This window comes from Meles meles, chromosome 18 (genome assembly GCF_922984935.1).
Source record: "Meles meles chromosome 18, mMelMel3.1 paternal haplotype, whole genome shotgun sequence".
NCBI classification, from domain to species: Eukaryota; Metazoa; Chordata; class Mammalia; order Carnivora; family Mustelidae; genus Meles; species Meles meles.
Genome location: NC_060083.1, coordinates 24,655,225 through 24,674,080, shown reverse-complemented (window position 1 = coordinate 24,674,080; position 18,856 = coordinate 24,655,225). Strand labels below are relative to the sequence as shown.

Sequence of the window (18,856 nt, the reverse complement as noted above, 5' to 3'; positions counted from 1 at the left end):
TCTGCTTCTCCCTCTCCCACTCCCCCTGCTTGTGTTCCCTCTCTTGCTGTGTGTGTGTCTGACAAATAAATAAAAGCTTTAAAAAAAAGTTCATACAACTCATTTTGATTATTTGTATGTATACTTAAATTTTTTTTTCTAAGCAGAAATGGCCTTGTTTTTCCATTCAACATGAGGATTGTGAGTTCTACCACACATATCGAGCTCATTCTTTTCACTGTGAGCAACACGCTACATTCTTTTCCATCCATTTCTCTATCGATGCATCTCAGAAACACAAGTGACTGTGGTCTTTGGGTCAACACACTGGCTCAATGCAAATTCTAATCTTTATTGTTACAAATTTTGAAGCATAACTTGTCACAGGGAAACAGTCTGTCTTTTTACCATCTGCCAGCGGCAAGGGCAAAAAAGCCAACGGTGGGGTCCTGAGAGCCCGGAGAGAAGGCCCTTCAAGGAACAGGAGTACGGGGCAGTGGAGAGTGGCCGGATGGAGAGATGAGGACACCAACCCCCCCCCCCCCACTCACTCTTTCTCTCTCTCTCAAACTCTGTCTTCAGGGAAGGGTTTTCCAGAAGCATTTGCTCACCTTCTGAATTATTTTTCACGCCCAACCGAAGCTACTGAAGAGAAGTGAATTAAAGGCTTAGGGGAGACTTGTCCCCCAGCTGGGGACGCAGCTGAAGGCTGCTCTTCAATGAGGGAATTCACAGTATCCCCCAGAGCCCTTCCAGGCTCCACGAGCTGGGGAGAGGCTGAGCAGAACCCGAGGCCGTCAGAGGGGTCCCCAGAAACCCGAGCAAGGGCCAGCATTCGACAGCAGCTCCTGAGCCAAGGGAGGGTGCTGCTCCTGCTTCCTTAGCCCTCGGGAGGCGGAAGGGTGGGCAAACCTCTCACCCCGCACCCTCTAGGACCCATTGCTCATCTCTAGGGCCCAAGCTCAGCTTTGAAGGGCAATGTTCAGGGCTGGGTTCTTCCAATAACAGGAGATAGCCCAGCCCAGTGCCTGCTGCAGTGCGTACGGGAGGGCCCCATAAGGCCGGTCTGTAGGCCCTTCCGGCCCACCCCAAGACCAAACTTAAAATGAATATAGAGGTAGACTGGGGGAGGTTGCAAGGGAAGGACAATAAATAAAGGTCAGGGCTGAGTGGGATGGCTGTGGGGCGGAGGGGAAGGAGGGCTTCCAGGGTAGAAGGGGGCAGAAAGGCACTGAGTGGGGGGAAGGAGACTCAGCCCCCCAAACACTGGTTGGTTGAGTCAGAGGTCACGTCCAACAGGGCTGGCCAGCTGAGGGCTCCAGACTGCTCACCAGACCCTCTCAGCTCGCTTTCTCTCTCGAACTCCACTTCAAAGTCTGCTCCGGGCACCAAACGCGTCTCTGCTGAGGCAGGCAGGCGGGGCCTTGGGAGGTCGTGTCAGCAACGGGGAATTGCCCAGGCAGGCCTTTTGCCTTTAGGGGAGAGGAAAAAGAAGGCCACTATAGGGTGAGCAGAGGCCAGATCCCTCCCCGGCGACAGCCTGAACTTTGGGAATGGCGTGGGAATACAAAACTTCCACCAGCTTGTTCTGCAAGCCCTGGAGCCCCTTCTATGCCCTGGGCCACACAGATAGCCTTACTGGCTATCTGCTGAAGACCTACTTAGGGGACGCACTCCACGAGAATGCTGCATTTCACCCACCCAGCCCCAGCCCCACAAGGAATACAGCATGGTCCCCACATTAGCAATAATGGAATTGGGTGCAGAGAGATCAAATATTAGGTTGAGTCATATCGATGCCAACATCTGAGTATTTTTGGTCTATAAAAAGGCAATTTCATATGGCTGAATCTGATGGTTTGCCCAGGTTCACGTGTCTGTGGGTGGCACGGCTGGGACTAAAACGTGGCTGATTCCAGACTGTCCTCTGCGGGGGATTTCAGGAGAAGGAGGGGAGAGGCTACGCTCCACATGCACGGCCACGGGGCCTCCCTCTCCAGAGACCTGCCCACCTATGGCCTCTCTTAAATGCCCTAGCCTGTAGCTTCTTGGCACCATCGAGGCAGGAGAAAGGGGAGGAGGGAAGACAGGGAGCGGGTGAGAGCTCCCACAAGGCTTCCCGGTGTGTGGGGGGCTGCCAGCACACACAGCCTGTGGGAGAGTCACTACTGGGCGGGGCAGTGGGGGGGCGGTCAGCAGCTGGCTGATCCATGCATGGGCTGCAGGCCCACGGCTCCTGGCCCAGAGGTGCCAAGTTCAGCTAGGGCTTCTTACTTGAAGGAGACTGGGGGCAGAACCGAAGTCCCTCACACTGCCTGCCCCCATCGCATGATGCTCCCAAGTTGCCCGGGTTGGTTCACTGCAGGCAGGAGAGGGGTCTGGCTCACCTCGGATCCTCCCGTGCCCGGCACAGTGCTCAATAAACAGAGAATTGTGAACATCACCTAGCACTGTCTGGTTTGGGTGGACTGAGTGAGGAAGGAGGACCATGGGGAAGCAGAAAAGGGAGAGGAGGGTGCGTTAGAAGGAGCGGCTTGGTACTCACCGGGGCTCTTCGGGTCTGGCCAGGGTGGGGTGCCCTGCGGGTCTGCAGAGCTGGTCCCAGTCTCACTGGCCAGGCTGCTCTGGCTCCCAGAGAGGGGGCTGGGCCGGCGGGGGGGTCCCATCTTGGGGGACTCCATGCTGCCACCTGCAAGGGACCATGAACTGAGATGGGGATAATCTCAGCCTGATAAGGAGCTGATCTAAAATCTCAGTTTGGGAGCTTCTGGGTGGCTCAGTCGGTTGAGCGTCTGACTCTTGATCTCAGCTCAGGTCTCAGTCTCACAGTCATGAGTTCAAGCCCTATGTTGGGCTCCATGCTGAGCGTGGTCTACTTAAAAATAGATAAAAAAGATAAAATCTTCTTGGGGTGCCTGGGTGGTTCAGTGGGTTAAAGCCTCTGCCTTTGGCTCGGGTTATGATACCAGGGTCCTGGCATCGAAGCCCCACACCAGGCTCTCTGCTCAGCAGGGAGCCTGCTTCCCCCTCTCTCTCTGCCTGCCTCTCTGCCTAGTTGTGATTTCTTTCTGTCCAATAAATAAAAAATAAAAATTAAAAAAATCTCTAAAAAGAATAAAATAAAATCTTCTCATTTGGAACTGTGCAAGGTGTCTGTGGGATTGTCTGCTCAGAGTCCCTTACCTGCTGCCCCACATGGCTGCCATGTTCTCAGGAGACCCTACCCTCTGACCAATATGGCTGGTCCAGGATATACAAAGGTCACTGCATAGTCCTTCAGGTGGGTTCAGCAAGGAACAAGTCACCAGCATGAAAACTAGCAATGACAAGTTATTCCTGCCTTCACCGACTGAGGGGGAGGGTGTACATATTCACTAACTCAGTGGGATTTTTTAAAAGTTTGTTTATTTAAGTAGTCTCTACACCAACATGGGGCTTGAACTTGACCCTGAGATCAGGAGTCACATGTTCTACGGCCTGACCCAGCCAGGTGCCCCCCAGTTTTTGTTTTTGGATTCTTTTAGAGTCTACTTATTTATTTGAGAGAGAGGGGGAGAGCATGAGCAAGAGAGAGCAAGCACACACGTTGGGGGAGGGGCGGTGGGAGAGGGAGAAGTGGGCTCCCCGCTGAGCAGAGAGCCTGATGCGGGACTCGATCCCCAGACTCTGGGATCATGACCTGAGCCGAGGAAGGCAGACACCCAACTGACTGAGCTCCCCAGGGTTCCCCCAGTAGTGTTACTTGCTGCCTTTATTAACTAAGTACTCTTCCCTTATGTAGGCCTGTTACCTCGTGGCCGAGCAGAGAGCACAGAGGTGAGGCCCGTACTACCTGTACTCTATCTCTTCCTACCTACAACACCCCCTTGGTCATGGCTGAGAGCTGGTGTGAGGGAGGGTTCAGTGCTCTGTGGGGGGTGGGGGATGCGGAGGTGTATAAAATCTGCCCCAGAAACCAAGGCTGGCAGCTGAGTGTCCTTCACACTCTTCTAAGTTAGACTCTTTAGACTGAGAGGGCTCAGAGATCGTCTAGTCCAGAAACCAGTGTCGTCTCCTGTGTGGTCTCCACCTACCGGTAATGACCACTTGGAACAGTGTGCTGAGGAGGCTTCTGAGGCCATGTCAGGCTCTGTGGGAGAGTCCTGAGATCGACTAGTAATGTCTGCCAGGGGCGCAGGAGTGGAAGTGGAAGTGTGCATGCCAGGCATCTGCCTGCTCTGATCCAGCCTGAACTGCCATTCCCACCGGGAATTCCCTCCATATTGGCGCTGGCAGATCACCCCACCTTGGTCCCAGGACAACACCCTGAGGCATGTCCTTTGAGTTTGGGGCAGTTATTATAAAGCTCTCTGCTTATGCATTAAAATCAGCCTCCCTGAAATGTTTTTCAAATATCCCAGTTTTCTACCCTCTGGAGTAACTCTAACTGACCTGGTCCTTTTCCCAGGAAGGCCCTTTGTGGGTTTAAAGGAAAGAAAAGTGTGCCTCCAGGTCTTCTCTGCACTAGCCTCCAGGCTCCATTAACTCTCTTTCATATGACAAGGTCATAGAGGCCAGCTCGGAGAGGTCAAACTCAGAAAACACTTTGGGGACCACATGCTCTGGGAGACAGAGGCCCAAGAGGTCAAGATATGTATTATTCAGGGCCCCACCGTGGTTTCACGGCAGAGCCGAGCTAGACCAAGGCACTTTCTACCTGATGTTCACAGCTCTCACGACTCAGCAGACAAAAAAATCTCACCCTGGGGATGCTTGCCGGGAGCCTGGGGGATCCAGGTGTGGAGGCAGGAGTGCTGGATCTGCCGTCCTCCCTTCACCCCGTCAGTCCATCTGGGTCTCCCCTCTGTCCCGCTCTGCAGAGAAGCTAATGCTTAGCTCCTGGTCATCCCAGCCCCACGCCCCCTCCTCCTCCCCTGTCAAGAACAGTTCCACAGACACCGGCTGGGCGGCCACGATCTGAGGAAGCAGCCATACCACCGGCACTAGGGGCTTCAGGAACAAGCACTGTCCTTGCTCTGCTTACCTGCTTCCCCGCAGGGCTTGGCATCTGTGGGCTCCCTGACCCCTGTTGGAAGTCTGTCCTCCAGGCTAGAGGCGCTGAGATCCGAGTCACTGTCACTGTCACTGGAAACCACTGGAAAGAACAGACACTAGCATGAGAGGTTACCCTTCCTGGTCACTACCAGTAGGCACAGCAGACAGAGGGCCTGGGGCGGGCCTCCCTTCTGCTGGGACAAACTGGCATGGAACCTTGGCTGGTCCTTGTGTTTGGGATACAGAAACAGTGACCTGGGGAGGGGACTGGCAGGGTATTCCGTTCTGTCAGCCAAAGAGGTGAGTGCTGGTGTGAAGAGGCTGGGCCTCAGGCTTACCCCTCTACAGCTGGCCGTCTCTAAAGATGACCCTGTCCCATTGGCAAACTCAGGAACCTCTTGCTCTGGTAGGAGCCGATTATCCCCTTAGGTTGCAGGCACAACTGCTCTGAGACGTGCACCTGGCCACACTCAGGGTGTAAGGCCACGCCCCTCTACCTTGTGCTGAGGCTGTGTTCCAGGTACAAAATATCCGGTCCTCACCAACCCTTATAGAGCACTCCAGGCACTTGACATCCGCTAGCTCGCTCAAGCTTCTGGCCAACCCCAAACACGGGGCTTGCAGGTGAGGAAGCCAAGGCACTTGCCCAAGGTGCTAAGTGGGAGGGCTGGGGTCACTCCCCTGGCAGAATGGCTCTACCCTCTGTGTCTGCAACCACTCTGATTTTACTGGGAGAAATAAACTAGGCAGGCCTGGGCACTCGTCCCAGTTCATCCGGGAATGTACAGTGGGGTCTTGTGAACACAGACGGGAGCCAGGCTGATGGGGCTGCAGTCCCAGGAGAGGGGAAGAGAGGGAGCTCTCCTGGCAAACACCTGCTGTGGCAGAAACCTTCTTTTCTGGACTACATGGCACCACATTTGGCCAGTAGATCAACAGTGGGAGTCATAACACCAGATATATTCATAGATTAAACATTCTATTTTAATTTTAAGCATAGAAATGTACACCTATTCACCCATCTTTTGATGGAGGGATTGGGGGCTGCTTTGAGATCGAGCCCACAGGGTCTCTCATGCCTAAGCTGTGTCTGCACGGCGGTGTCTGTGCTCCCCGGGCGCGGGGTCTCTACACTGGAGCACAGCTTAGAGACATTAGCAAAGAGGGATGAGTGCAGGATCCTTCTCTGCTTTTCCATTTCTTTCTCCTGCTTTTTACAGTTGTCCTGCCCACACCTGATTCAATAGCTTTTTTAAGCACGTCGCTTCTCTCAAGACTTTCGGAAGTCCTGGTTTTAATGAAACAACTCTGTCTTTCCCTAGCTCTTTCCAGCAGTTTACATAACATTTAATTAGGTGATGTCATCCTTATACCAAGTACCACACAGCACAAAAGGTCTGGGGTCATGGGTAAACCACTCTCACGGGGCACTGACTCGGTGGACGGGGTGTGAGTCCATGTGCCTTGTCGGGGAGGGCAACATGCGGGGTCTGGAAGGAAGGGAGGAGAGGCTGGGCACTCTGCCCAGCACAGTGTCAGCTGCCCAGAGGGCACGACTGCCCAACAGCTCCGAGCCCCAGAGACCCATGGGGTGGGGTGGGCGACGAGATTGGAAATCAAGTCAGTCTATGCTCAGGGTGGCTGAGAGGCTTCATGTGATGGGCCAGGGCCCCTGTGGAGCCGTGGGCAGGGGAAAGCACTGAGCCGGCGTCAGCATCCTGCAGGAAGGACAGTGGTCAGGCAGGGAGATCCCCAGGGGTACAGGAGCAGCTGCAGCAGGACCCAGGCCATGGAGCTTCTAGGGCCTTCTGGAAAGCCTTTGTGCCTTCAGCAAAGAGTGTCACAGGTCACCGAATCTGGCAACCGGAGGGATGGAGCTGGCCAACCATTCCAGCTCTAGGAGATTCTCTACCCCGTGCGGCCTTGGCAGAGCGTCAGGTACCCAGGTGCTTCGGGAAGAAGTCCTGATGACTGCGTGACTCTTCCCTCTCCCCATCCCCACATCTGCCCGCTTTGCCTTCTGAGTGGTTCTCCAACCAGTGGCCTCCTCCCCATGGTCACCTGCTTAGCTCCAAACCTCCGTGTCTCCAGTCCGGACTCCTTCACTCGCTTCCCACCGCGGCCCCACCTGTGGGCACCTCTCTTGGCGCGGAGGGGAATGGTCCAGCTAACACGCGCATCCTAGCCTACCCTTTCATTCTTTAAGATCGTATTTATTTATTAGAAAGAAAGAGACAGAGCATGAGCTGGGGAGCAGCAGAGAGAGAGGGAGGCTCCCTGCTGAACAGGGAGCCCAGTGTGGGGTTCGATCCAGGCCCTTGGATCATGACGTAAGCCAAAGGCAGACATTTAATGACTGAGTCACCCAGGCGCCCCCATCCTGCCCAATATTACTCAGGCTTCTCCACAGGACTGGGTTTTTACCAAACTGCCGGTTGGTTCCTCCTCCAGCAACTCACTTCCTACTGCTCAGAATTCCCTGCCCGTGCCTCTTCTCCTGGGTACTTTTGTTCACTGATTTGTTCTTTTAGTAATCTCCACACCCAACGTTGGGCTCGAACTTACAACCCCAAGGTCAAGAGTCCCATGCTGTACCGACTGAGCCAGCCAGGCACCTGTCTCAGGGAACCTTCCCTCTCACATGCGCCTGGCTGGCTGAATGCTCTAGGCATTCTGCTACAGCCACTGTCTGCTTTTAGCGTGCATGTGCGCGCGCGCGCGTGTGTGTGTGTGTGTGCACGCGTGTGTGCATGTGCTTCCCCCAGCAGACTGCCCGGCTCCTGGGGGGCAGGGGCCAAAGTGCACTGGTGAACGAGGCTGGCACGCTACTTGTGCACAGCCTGACCCATGTGGGTGGGACAACAGTGATGTTAACGTGACTGTTCCCAGCTTTTCCTTCCTCTAGCTGCTCAGGGATTTTTGCCTTTTCTGCTCTTTTTCCCTCCTGGCCTTCCTGAGAAAAGAGCTCTGGTTTGGCTTTACGGGCTTTTGTGATGTAGCTTGGGATTCAGAGGGGCTGGGGGTCCATATGCCCCTTCATAGTATTTGAGAAGTGCAAAGGCCTGATTTATTCTGCAGCTGCTTTGCAGGTCCCAGATGGGTGTCTTTGATCATGACTCCATCTACAGGACCTCACAGGTGTTGGTTTTGTAAGCACTGACGTATTTTTGACTCACTTGGTGACAGATGAGGCATCTGCCCTGGGGGTCCCTGGACAAAGGGAGTGGGAGGTGGGCAGGAGGGCTGAGAGCAGCTCCCTGGGTCTCCCTTGGGGCAGCTGCAAAGAAACCAGGGAGGGTGGTGTCCTCCCAATAGAAGGGGGACTGGCAGCCTGTTAAGCAGAGGGGAGTCTCCCTGAGGAGAGCTGGGACTGATTTCCAAATGGCTTTCCTGAGTCTCTGCTTATGCATAATGTAGTCATTCTTCCTGACTTGGAATGCTCTGTCTCCCCTATGGTCAATCTTCATAATTCTGGGGCCAGAGGGGAGTGAGCCTGGGGCTGGGGCAAGGGGGACAGGCAGCTCTCCAGTGTTGAAACAAGGCCAAGGTCCTTGGGCGCTACTGTGCAGGTGACCAAGGGAGCAAAATACCAAGAGCTCCAAAGGAGACGACGGGAGAGGGTGTCTCAGGGACTCAGGTTTTGGTGGCAAGCTCATTTACCCTGCTCCTTCACCCTCCTCCCTGGCTTGTCATCTGCACACGCAGTGCTGCGTCACATAGGTCCCAGAGTGAGCTTAAATTGCAAGAAGATGGTCTCGTGTTACACCAGGGGGGCAGCTTTTGTTGTGAGGGTGGGTCTTGTCCCAAGCATCCCAAAGTTGGAGGCCGGGTTTGGGCACCATGTTGCCTAGTCCCACGTGCCTAGGTTGTTCAAGTTCTATAAAAAAAAATAAGTCCTCCTTTTACAGACCCCAAATGCCCATAGCCATGGAAAGGGGAAACGGTTCCAGATGACAACTGAGCTCACAAAGGTGTCACAGGGAAGGGAACCAGCGAATCGACAAGACTCATCCCCCTGGGCCATGCCTCCCTGGCTCATTGTGTCTGGAACTCTGAACTGGGGCCGGACCTCAGCTTGGAGGTCTTGGTAGTGCAAACCCAATCCCATTCTAATCCACTGTAATAAACTCTACTTGAAAGAAAGAAACCGAAGGAAGCGAGTAGTGTCTACCCCTGGCCTTGGCATTTACTGTCGGTGGGAAAGAAACACACCAAGAAGACACTGCTGAGAATGTACCTGGACAGGACCCAGTGCAAACACTATTTACCCCAACATTCCTCCTGCAGCAGGGGAAGAAGTTTTTCTTCCTCCTCCCCCTCCGACTGCCGCCGTAAAACCTAAATCTTGGCTAATCTGCCATTCGGTTGCCAATTGCCACCTTTCTTGCCGCATGGCAGCTGTGATCGTAAATCTTCCAGGTCTATTAAAGAAGCTTTTAGGCTCATAAATCTTTTGGCCCTTGCTCTTCCATCCTCAACAAAACACTCTGTGTGTCTGAAGGCTGATTTTCCCCTTCTAATTCCCCCAAGACAGTCTAAGATGGCTTGGTGATGAGTGCTTGTGTTCAGCCCACGCCTGATTTTTCAGATCGAAGATGGGAAAGCACTAGGGACAAGACAGTCCCACTCATCTGCCCAAGAAGAAGGAGGAGTCACCAAATGGACTCACCTGGGCTCTGCCAGAAGGCAGGGAGGAACTCCCCCACCCCAGTGGCCCTAGACCCAGGACCCTCTGCTGGGGGAGCTGGCATCCCTGAGATTTTCCCATCGTGCCCCAGAAGGGCTGCCCCACTCTGCTCAACTCTCATTCTTAGCAGTGGCTAGCTTCTCTGGGGACAGGCCAGCTTTTTTTTTTTTTCCCCTGGCTCACTCTTGGATGGATTTGCAATTTGACTGTCACCATGGAAACTCAGAGTTTTGGTACACGAAGGTGGGGGGAAGTCTTCCCTTTTGAAAAGTCTTTCCTGACTGCCTCAAAGGATAGGTGGAGCAGCTGCTGTCCTGTGAAGACGCCTTGCCTGGGATGGTCCAGGCGACAGGCAGGATGCTGTCCACTTGACCTCCAAGCACTGCACTGGGATTCTGAGGACATAGTTCCCGGCTCTTCTCGGCCACCCCCTCTCTTTGTGGCCCTGGGCATTTCTCAGGGCTTTATCACAGACAAAGAGACCAACCTGGACAGCTATTCAGTCTGAACCCTAGGATTCAACCTCAGGCCGGCTGTGTTTCTTTGGGGGAGGGCCCCCAGGGTCCCTCTCTGGCTGAGAGGTGAGGAGATGTGACTTCTGGGCCACAACATCCGCCTGCTGGCACAAGAACAGCCCGTGAGCCTGGGAGGCACTAGCGAGCTGCTGCTGTTCCACTTGGAGGCTTCCAAAGCCCCCAGAAATGATGGGAATTAGAGAGGAAGAGAGATATTTTCAGCAAACATTCTGCCAAGGCAAAGCAGATGGTGGAAAATTTTGCATACTAAAACCAAAATAATTTTTTTTTAATGTAAAGGGAAGATGAGAAGGCCCCGGGGAATGCATAGACGTCCCCAATTAGCCTTACCCTGCCTACCAGGCTGCAGAGGGCAGCAGAACTATCCCCAAGGGGACAGGGGAGAAGCTGTATCTCCTGCCGAGAGGGCGGGGCCTGCAGCCTGAAATCCCACTGAGGGGGCTCCCAAGTCTGGGCTCTGTCTGGTGGTTGCAAGGGGGAGGTATGGGGTGGTGAAGGGGCACTGGCTCTGCTGGGTCCTTTTCTGGCTTTCTTGTGAGCAACACAGGTGGCGTCTGGCACATGGCAGGGCCCTTTTGCTTGAGGGACTCTTCTGGAACTCAAGGCCCACACCACCTGCTGCAGGACTGGCCTCACTGTGTTTGGTGCCAGGACCAACCTCACAGGGGTGGACTCACCTTCTCTGGGGAAGGGGGACATGGGTTCCTAGGTCGTGCCAGAGGGATGATATGTTTCAGAGGCCATCTGCAGGCTGGGCTAGGATTTGAGCCCAGGTCTAGTTCCTTCTGAGACCTCTGCTCTTTCCTCCCCGCCCAGCAGGCAGGGCACCCCCCAGTCTGCCCTTGCCCTCAGTGCTCTGCTCCCTCAGGAGTCCTCCCCTTAAGGCCAGCCAGCTCCTACCCTATCTTCCCAACGCACGCTTTCTGGGTTTCTCTCCCGAGAAACTGTCAGAGGCAGGCACTGTGATGTGAGTGACAGACTTCTAGCTCCCTCCCCACATCCAGGCTTGAGTCCTGGCCCTGCCTTGGACACTCCTGGGCAAAGACCTTCATCTCCCTGAGCCTCAGTCTTCTCCTCTGTGAAACAGAGACAAGCGCAACCCGAGGAAATAAGATCGAGTAGGACAAAAGGCACTGCACGTTCAGCAGCTATGCAGGCCTGTAAATATTTTTAAAAATTCTATTCCAGTTCATCCCCCAGAAGCCCAGCTAAATTGTGCCTCTATTGAAAAATGTCTTCGGTGGGGCGCCTGGGTGGCTCAGTGGATTGAGCATCTGCCTTCAGCTCAGGTCATGGTCTCAGAATCCTGGGATCCAGCCGCATCCAGCTCTCTGCTCAGCAGGGGGCCTGTCCCTCCCCCGTGGGCCCCCCCACCCCCCCGCCACGCTGCCTGCCTCTCTGCCTACTTGTGATCTGTCAAATAAATAAATAAAATATTTTAAATAAAAAAAAAAGTGTCTTCGGCCCTCGGGGAAGGGGAAATGGGAGACAGGCCCTTCCTCACTCTCCCCATGACTGCTGGGGCAGCTCTTCCGGCCTCTGAGACACCGCCTGGCATTGCATTTCTTTTCCTATGAATGACTGTCTTGGTTCCCCCAGCTGTACCAGGAACCGCTTGAGGTCAGGGCCCCATCTCAAAATCCGCATCTGCCTCCTTTCCTCGGCCCCAGCACTGAGCTTTGGGTCAAGCAGACACGCAGGAAATACCGGCCCGCTTCCTGGAAAAACCTCCCCAGGAGAGGACGCAGCACTGAATAGAGACAGCAGGACTGGATGGTGGTCAGTAAAGTGGTGACGAGCCAGCTCCAGTTCCAAAAGCGGTGGACCCAGCAGGCGCCTCTTCATAGCCTCCTCCCTCTTGAAGGACACTCAGGTGGGCCAAGCCAGGCTGCTGGTGGCCTCAGCCTGAGCCAGGGACAGACAGATGGGGAGAGGGGTGGTCAGAGGCTGGTTGTCGCAAACATGGGGTGGGTAGGCCTTGGGCAGGAGATGATGGATGGCAGGGCTGAGGCACTGTTCACACAGTCTGCTCTTCTTTAAATCCAAGGCCAGGGGAACCTGTCCTCATAGGGACAGGATCCTGGGAAGCCAGAGAGGGACAGAGTCCACCTCCCTCTCTCCCAGACCCCAGAGTCAGGAGATCTGTGACCTTTGCTTGCCAGCTCCCTAACTGCCCTGAGCTTCATTTCCTCATCTGTGGGGTAGAAATAACAGGACAACCTCAGAGAGCGGGGTGAGCATATGGCACTCAGGGTGGTCTTCTTCCTTGGTCTCCCATCTGGGGTGTCACGAGGGACATCAGTAGGGACAGCACAGACCAAGCTAGGAACTGAGAGTTAGGGAGTGGAGAGTTTCCAGTGCTTGCTTGTTCCTTCACCATTGATTTTAATTAACTCCTTTCTTTGGGCTTACAGACAGACAGGAGGTGCTGGATAATGAAGACGAATCCTCAAATCAATAGTGATGTGGTCGCCGGCATTGAAATCCTATGGTCCTGCCCTTGGTGGAGGAGCTCCAGATAGAACGGGAGGGGGAGGATGGAAGATAAGAACAGCTTCCTCCAGAGTGAACATGATACTCTTTGCGGAGGCAGAGTGTTCAAGGAAAAGGGAAGTCAGGGAAGGCTTCTTGGAAGAGGTGGAATTTAAAACCAGGCAGAGTTTAGACACAAATGCTGGGACAGAAATGCTGGGGCTAGGGTGTGTCTTGCATCCCTGACAGAGAACAGGAAAGGCAAAGGCCAGGTGGTGGGCTTCTCTGGGGCCTGGACAGCCCCGTTGGCTCAACAGAAAGGCTTCAGGCTCAGGCACTTAGGGGTGAGGTCTGGCTTGGGCGTGCTCTGCACTATTTCTCTCTGGCGGGTTATTGCTGCTGATTTATAGCACAGATGAAACAAAGTGAATGAATATCTCCTGCCTTTGCTGGGATGCAAAATGTGCCTTGCTTCTATCCTTACCACAGCTCTCTCTCTCTCTCCGTCTCTATGGGTCTCTGGGCTTTTGTCTTTTGTCTCTTTGGGCCTCCTTTTTTGCTTATGTTTTTAAAAAATCTCTCTCTGCCTTTGCTTCTCTTATCTTTCTTTCCTGTCTTATATGTCTTGTGTGTCTTTGTGTTCTGGGTCTTCCTGGGTTTTTTTTTTTCTTGGTTCCTCTGTTTTTGGTTAGGTTCTCTCTCTCCAGTCTCATCTCTTGGCATCTCTGTCCGTCTGTCTTTGAGTCTGTGTCTCTCTCTTAGGGTCCAGCCTTCTTGGCTTTTGGGTTCATCCCTTCAGTTCCCCCACCTAAGCAGAAGCTCAGGGCCATGGGGTCTGTGCTCAGAGCCTGAGTGTAAGGGATGGGCTGCCAGGTCGACCTGAACCCCAGGTGGATCCAGAAGCAAGTGAGGCAGGAGAGGCCTGGCCCCCCTGTCCTGTATGGAAATCTGGGTAGATGGACTCTCCTATCCTTGCTGCGGCTCCTGGGCCAGCAGTGGGGAATCAGCTCAGCCTATGTGACAGGGCAGCCTTCACCTATGATGGCACAGCTATCTCCTTGGGCTTTACTGGTGTCGGACAGGGCAGGCGGGACTGGGCGTCACCCAGGTTCCTAGAGGCTGAGAAATCTAGAGCGGGCAGAATTGAATTGTAGGTTTCCACGGTGACACAGGTGAGTGGCTGGAGAGGGTGTGCTTCATGGCACAGGGCGGAGCCCCGCCCAGGCCCCTCAAGTGGAAGTTCAGCACACATCCATTAACAGAAGCCAGAGGCTGGCTGTGGGGGCTGCTTCCCCGGGGTTGGCTCAGATGGGGTGGGAGCGGGGACAAGGAGGCCCAAGACCTTGCCTTGGAGCTGGAATCATCCAATCAACTGAGGCTGTCACTGGGCTTGGACAAACGAGAATGGAGAGCCATGCCCCTGAACCTCCGTGGTGAGGCTAATGAGGGCCTTCTGCTCTTGGGAAGTCAATCCCCAAGCCAAGGAGGATGCCCAGGACAGGCAGGAGGTGCTGCTGGGGCAGGGGTGGGGCACAGCAGTGGGAGCCCACAGTTCACTGAAGTTTCAGGCTTCTGTTCTGTGGAAGACACCCCCCTTCCCACCCACTGGCATCGGGCTAGCATTTGGCATCACCAAGGGCTCTGAAGGTCAGGACAAATTAGTATCCATGGGATTCTTTTTGAAAACTGCCACAAAATGGGGCGCCTGGGTGGCTCAGTGGTTTAAGCCGCTGCCTTCGGCTCAGGTCATGATCTCAGGGTCCTGGGATCGAGTCCCGCGTTGGGCTCTCTGCTCGGCAGGGAGCCTGCTTCCCTCTCACTCTCTCTGCCTGCCTCTCTGCCTACTTGTGATCTCTCTCTGTCAAATAAATAAATAAAATCTTTAAAAAAAAAAAAAAAAAGGTGGCCGGGCCTCTACTTCCCTGAGATTTAGGCAAAGGGCAGAGTTTCCTAAATGCAGAGGGCATCTTTCTGTCCACACTGAGATTATCTGACCTCTCGGTGCCCTACTGTAACATGGGACCACAGTAGTACACGGCTCACCCTGCCCAGTTGTCAGGGGATTCCACGAAACAAGGAATGCCCCCCGCCTGGCACAGGCTGCGGTGAGAAACCAGGCAAGCAAGCCTTGGCAGCAACCATCCTTGCTGGTTTTATCTGGCCACTCAGCACCTAGGCCCCAGGCCGGCCTCTTTCACCTGCACAGACCTACAGGCAAACAGTCCCCGGGCCCTCAGAGCGTGCAGGAATGGCAGCCACACAGGAAGACTGCCAGCTGAGCGCCAACCCCCCGGTCTTCTCCTGCCTGTGGAGAAGGAAGGCATCTAGCTCCCCACATGGCTGGGGGGAGCTCCACACAGCACTATGACCCTTTCTCATTTATTCGTCTTCTGGACCCAAACAGCTGACCTATACCATGCAGACCTGAGTCAGGCATCTACGGGTTGCAGTGAGGGATGCCTGATGCCCTCGCAGACACTCAGAAGACAGTGTCTCCAGCCTCTTCTCTAAAGCTCCCGGGATCCTGCGTGCCTGCCCGTGTGCGCGTGCTTGCGTGTGCGCGCACAGGGAGGGCAGGGCCAGTGCTGAGATGGGGCTGGTCTCTGAGGGAGGGGCAGCCTCAGCGTAAGATCTGTGAGCTCCTTCACTACCTGCCAGAAATTTCTCCAGAAAGTTTCCTTCCCTTGGATTTGGAACTGTAAGATACCAAAGCTGGAAGACAACAGACTGTCCCGGCCTCCTCATCTCCATCCTACTCCTGGGGCAACCCAAGCCCAGAGAGGAAGAAAGACTTCCAAAAACTAATTTCCCTAGCCTGGGGTCAGGATTGGGGGTGGGGAGGCACAGACGTGATGTGGGCAAGCTCTGCTTTCCACAGGTCAGCTGGCAGTGTCAGTGGGTAAGGTGGGCTGGGCATGATATTTATTTTGATATATTTATCATCTTTCTGGATATGAGTATATATTTCCGCAGAGCAGCGTGCCCGTTTTTGTTGCAACAGATGTTCCTGTTGGTCTAATTCCTAGGCTCTCTCTTTTCAATAGGGATGTGGGAACAAGAACTATTTCAGTTTCTTCTTAATAACGCTGGAAGGGTGGCGATCAGAGTGGCAAGAGACAACAAGGAGGGGTGGGGACTGCGGCAAACCCAAGAAAGCATGCCCAGTGTGAAGATGGAAGCTGCCTTAGCCTGTCCAATTTGTCCAGGGAGGGGGCAGTCAGCAGACTTTCTGATGTTCAAAACAGCCAGAATTCCGTATCTTTTCAAATAATAAGAATTCTTCACATTTAAAAAAGTTGTCAGTGAACTTAAACCAGTGAGCCAGATCGAGCTGCAACCTCAAACACTGGCAAATGTCCAACCCTCAAAGGACAGATGGCATCCCACTTCCCAACATGGAAGCCCTCCTGCTCTGCCATCCTCTGCCTCCTTCCTCAAGCCTCGGCCAGCCTGGCCCCCTGCACGGAACACACCCTCCCAGCTGCTCCGAAGGCTGCAGGGAGTTCATGTGCCATGTCTGAGCCAACGTGACAGAAATGGCAAGTCCAGAGTCTGGCTGGGGACATGTTGCGGGGGGTGGGGGTGAGTAGGGAGTGGGAGAGGGCAGCTGAGCGCTCCAAGGAGCTTCCAAAATGCTAATTTCTTAGGAACAGAGAAAGAAGGAAGGTGGCATAGCAACAGCTGGCTCTGGGCAGTGAGCAATCCTGTATGAAAATAAAACATTTTACAATCCACAACCGTGGCTCATTAAGAATGAATGGATCTACTGGTATAAATAGCACGCTGCGTTAAGAAGTCAGGAAACAGCATATGGGTTTGATGGAAAAACGGCTGCCACCGAACTGCTGATTAGCTCCGCTGGCTGCAGCTCTGCACTAACGAGACAGAGGTCTGTGGTTCCAAGCTTTCATGGGCCATGTGGATTCTCCATCTTGGGCCATAGCATGTATTCCCATCTCCCCAGCCCTGATCACAGTATGGGGGCAAACTCTGGACACACAGTAACAAGTCTGTATTGAATTTCCCTCAGTTTCTAAAGCATGGTATCTTCACTATAATAGCCAGCCTCTGCTTGAATGCTCCCAGTGACAGGGAACTCACTACCATGTCAGACCCCAAACATCCAATTCTGTGGCTACTGAGCAAGAGACACAAATTTCCCCCTGTGCTGTCCCAGCCCTAATTTAAGGGAAAGCAGCCCTAACTAGCCACGCCATCTGATGGGATACAGGCTAGATGTGGAAAGGACAGCCTGAGTAGGAATGAGTTGAACCAACCATCTCCTCTGTGAGTGCAGATGTGTGGTGGTAAGTGCAGCCAGAGGAAGGGCATGCCAGATGCAGGGGATGGAGCTGACCTGAGAAGCAGCCGCTACCATACTCCTCCACTCCGCAGGTCTCGCAGGCCTTGTCTCCTCTGCATCCGCAAGACTTTTCCCAGCAGCCTGGCAGCAACCCCTGTACTTGAGCTGGCCTTGGTGGTCTCCGTTCCTCGCAACCAAAAATCCTCTTGCCAAAACTTAAAGGGGACAGCCACTGCACGTGGTGATTTGGGCAATGGTTTACTCTATGCTGACCCCAGAGGGGAGACGAATGGCCTGTGATTCAGAAGCCTCTTGGCTGCAAGTGTGTAGGGCTGCCTCCCCCTCCTCGTCTATCCGGAAGCTGCCCCACGGGCTGTCTGAGCCTCTGATGAGATAATGACCATGAGTTGCAGAGCTCTGGCTGCTGCCAATGCAGCGCCCAGTGTACCGGACACGGTGGTGTCAGGGGTAGAGGTGGGCCAGTTGGGGGTCATTCAGCAAGGCTGGCCCAGAATACACATTTGTAGCCTGACCTGAACCAGACCGCTCAATCCAAACAATCCTGACACTTGCTTTCCCTGGACTGCAAATGGAAGCACAGTTGAGGATTTTTTTAAAAGTGTTTAAAATTTAGTGAACCAAGGAAGCAATAATGAAACCCCTCTATTTTTCTCAAAATGATCCAACTGGAACAAATCCAAAACCTTGAAACAGACCTTGGAACAGGTCTGTTTTCTGGAACAGACCTTGAAGTCCCCCAGTGTGTAAATCTGTTCAAATCCTTCCAGGAAGCCCCGCTCTGCTCACGGGGCTGCCAGAGGGCAGGACATGGGAGGGCCCTGCAGAGGGACAGTGACACCGGTTCAGCAGAGATGGGAAAGTGCACTTTCCCCATAGCTATGGGAACTCTAGAGACCTTCCTGTGCCTCAGCCAGGGACCTTCTGGCCTATCATGGCTTCTGTGCTATCTCTGAGGAGGAGTGGGGAGGAAATGGGTTATCTGTACACTTGGGTAGGGCTTTTTGGGTCTGTGGTGGAAGGCAAAATGAAAAGGCCTCCCTAATCCGGCCAGGCCACAGAGCAGTGATGAAGGCTTTAGACAAGGGTCCCCTCCCACCTGCCCAGCCCCAGGCTCCAGGGAAAGGTCAACATGGCAAGGCCTTACCAAGCTGAGGTTGGTTTCCAAGGGATCCCAGCTCTCTGGTTCCCATCTAAGAAAAGCAGACACATCCTAGAATGCCCTTTGAACAGCATATGTACTCTAGACTCAGGGCTTCAGGCCCCCAATTTCAGGACTCAGCCACAGCTGGGCCAGTTGGGGCAGACCACCCATCGAGTAGATAGGGCAATGTCGCCTCCAGTCAGAGCACTGGGGGCTGAAGAAAAGAAGCCCCATCATGTTAAGGATCCTTGTCACTGGAGGGAGAGAAGCACAAAATCCTATCTGAGAATAATTTCCAGATGTAATGACTTCACTCAGATAAATTCAGCTCTCTCTCTGGCTCTTGTAGGGAATTAGGCTCATCTAATATCCAAGAAAAGCCCTCCTCCCTATTGCCTGCTTCTATCATAATGCAAGGCTGCAGAAGTTAAAGGCTTGATTTTTCAGCCTCCCCTTTTAACTTTCTTCCATTCTTTATAGTGATGGCTGGAGGTGCTGCAACCATCTTGTGACCATGAGGGAAAGAACAAGAATTATAAAGACACCTGTCCTGACATCACTGAGCTTCCCTAAACTTTCTAGCGTATGACAAAACAGATAATCTCTTATTACCCAGATATGCCAGGTTAATATGGTATCGGCCACCCCTACTGCTAGCAAATATCTTTGTACATAGCCCACGG

The 18,856-nt window shown here is 53.7% G+C and overlaps 1 protein-coding gene across 12 annotated transcripts in view; it reads right to left on the bottom strand.

Moving 5' to 3' along the window:
• Positions 1-258: 258 nt before the first annotated feature.
• Positions 259-18,856, bottom strand: part of RPH3AL (rabphilin 3A like (without C2 domains)) — a 160,113-nt gene continuing 141,515 nt past the window's right edge. For 5 of the 12 annotated variants that reach the window (XM_045984463.1, XM_045984471.1, XM_045984465.1 and 2 more), the window contains 3 exons: positions 5,003-5,113; positions 2,525-2,668; positions 269-1,451 (listed from right to left, as the gene is read on the bottom strand). In XM_045984463.1, the coding sequence (XP_045840419.1) occupies positions 1,417-1,451; positions 2,525-2,668; positions 5,003-5,113 (290 nt within the window). In that variant the 3' untranslated portion in view covers positions 269-1,416. Of the gene's footprint in view, positions 1,452-2,524; positions 2,669-4,720; positions 4,833-5,002; positions 5,114-18,856 lie in introns of those variants that run through there. The other 7 variants (XM_045984469.1, XM_045984470.1, XM_045984472.1 and 4 more) reach the window with 6 other exon arrangements.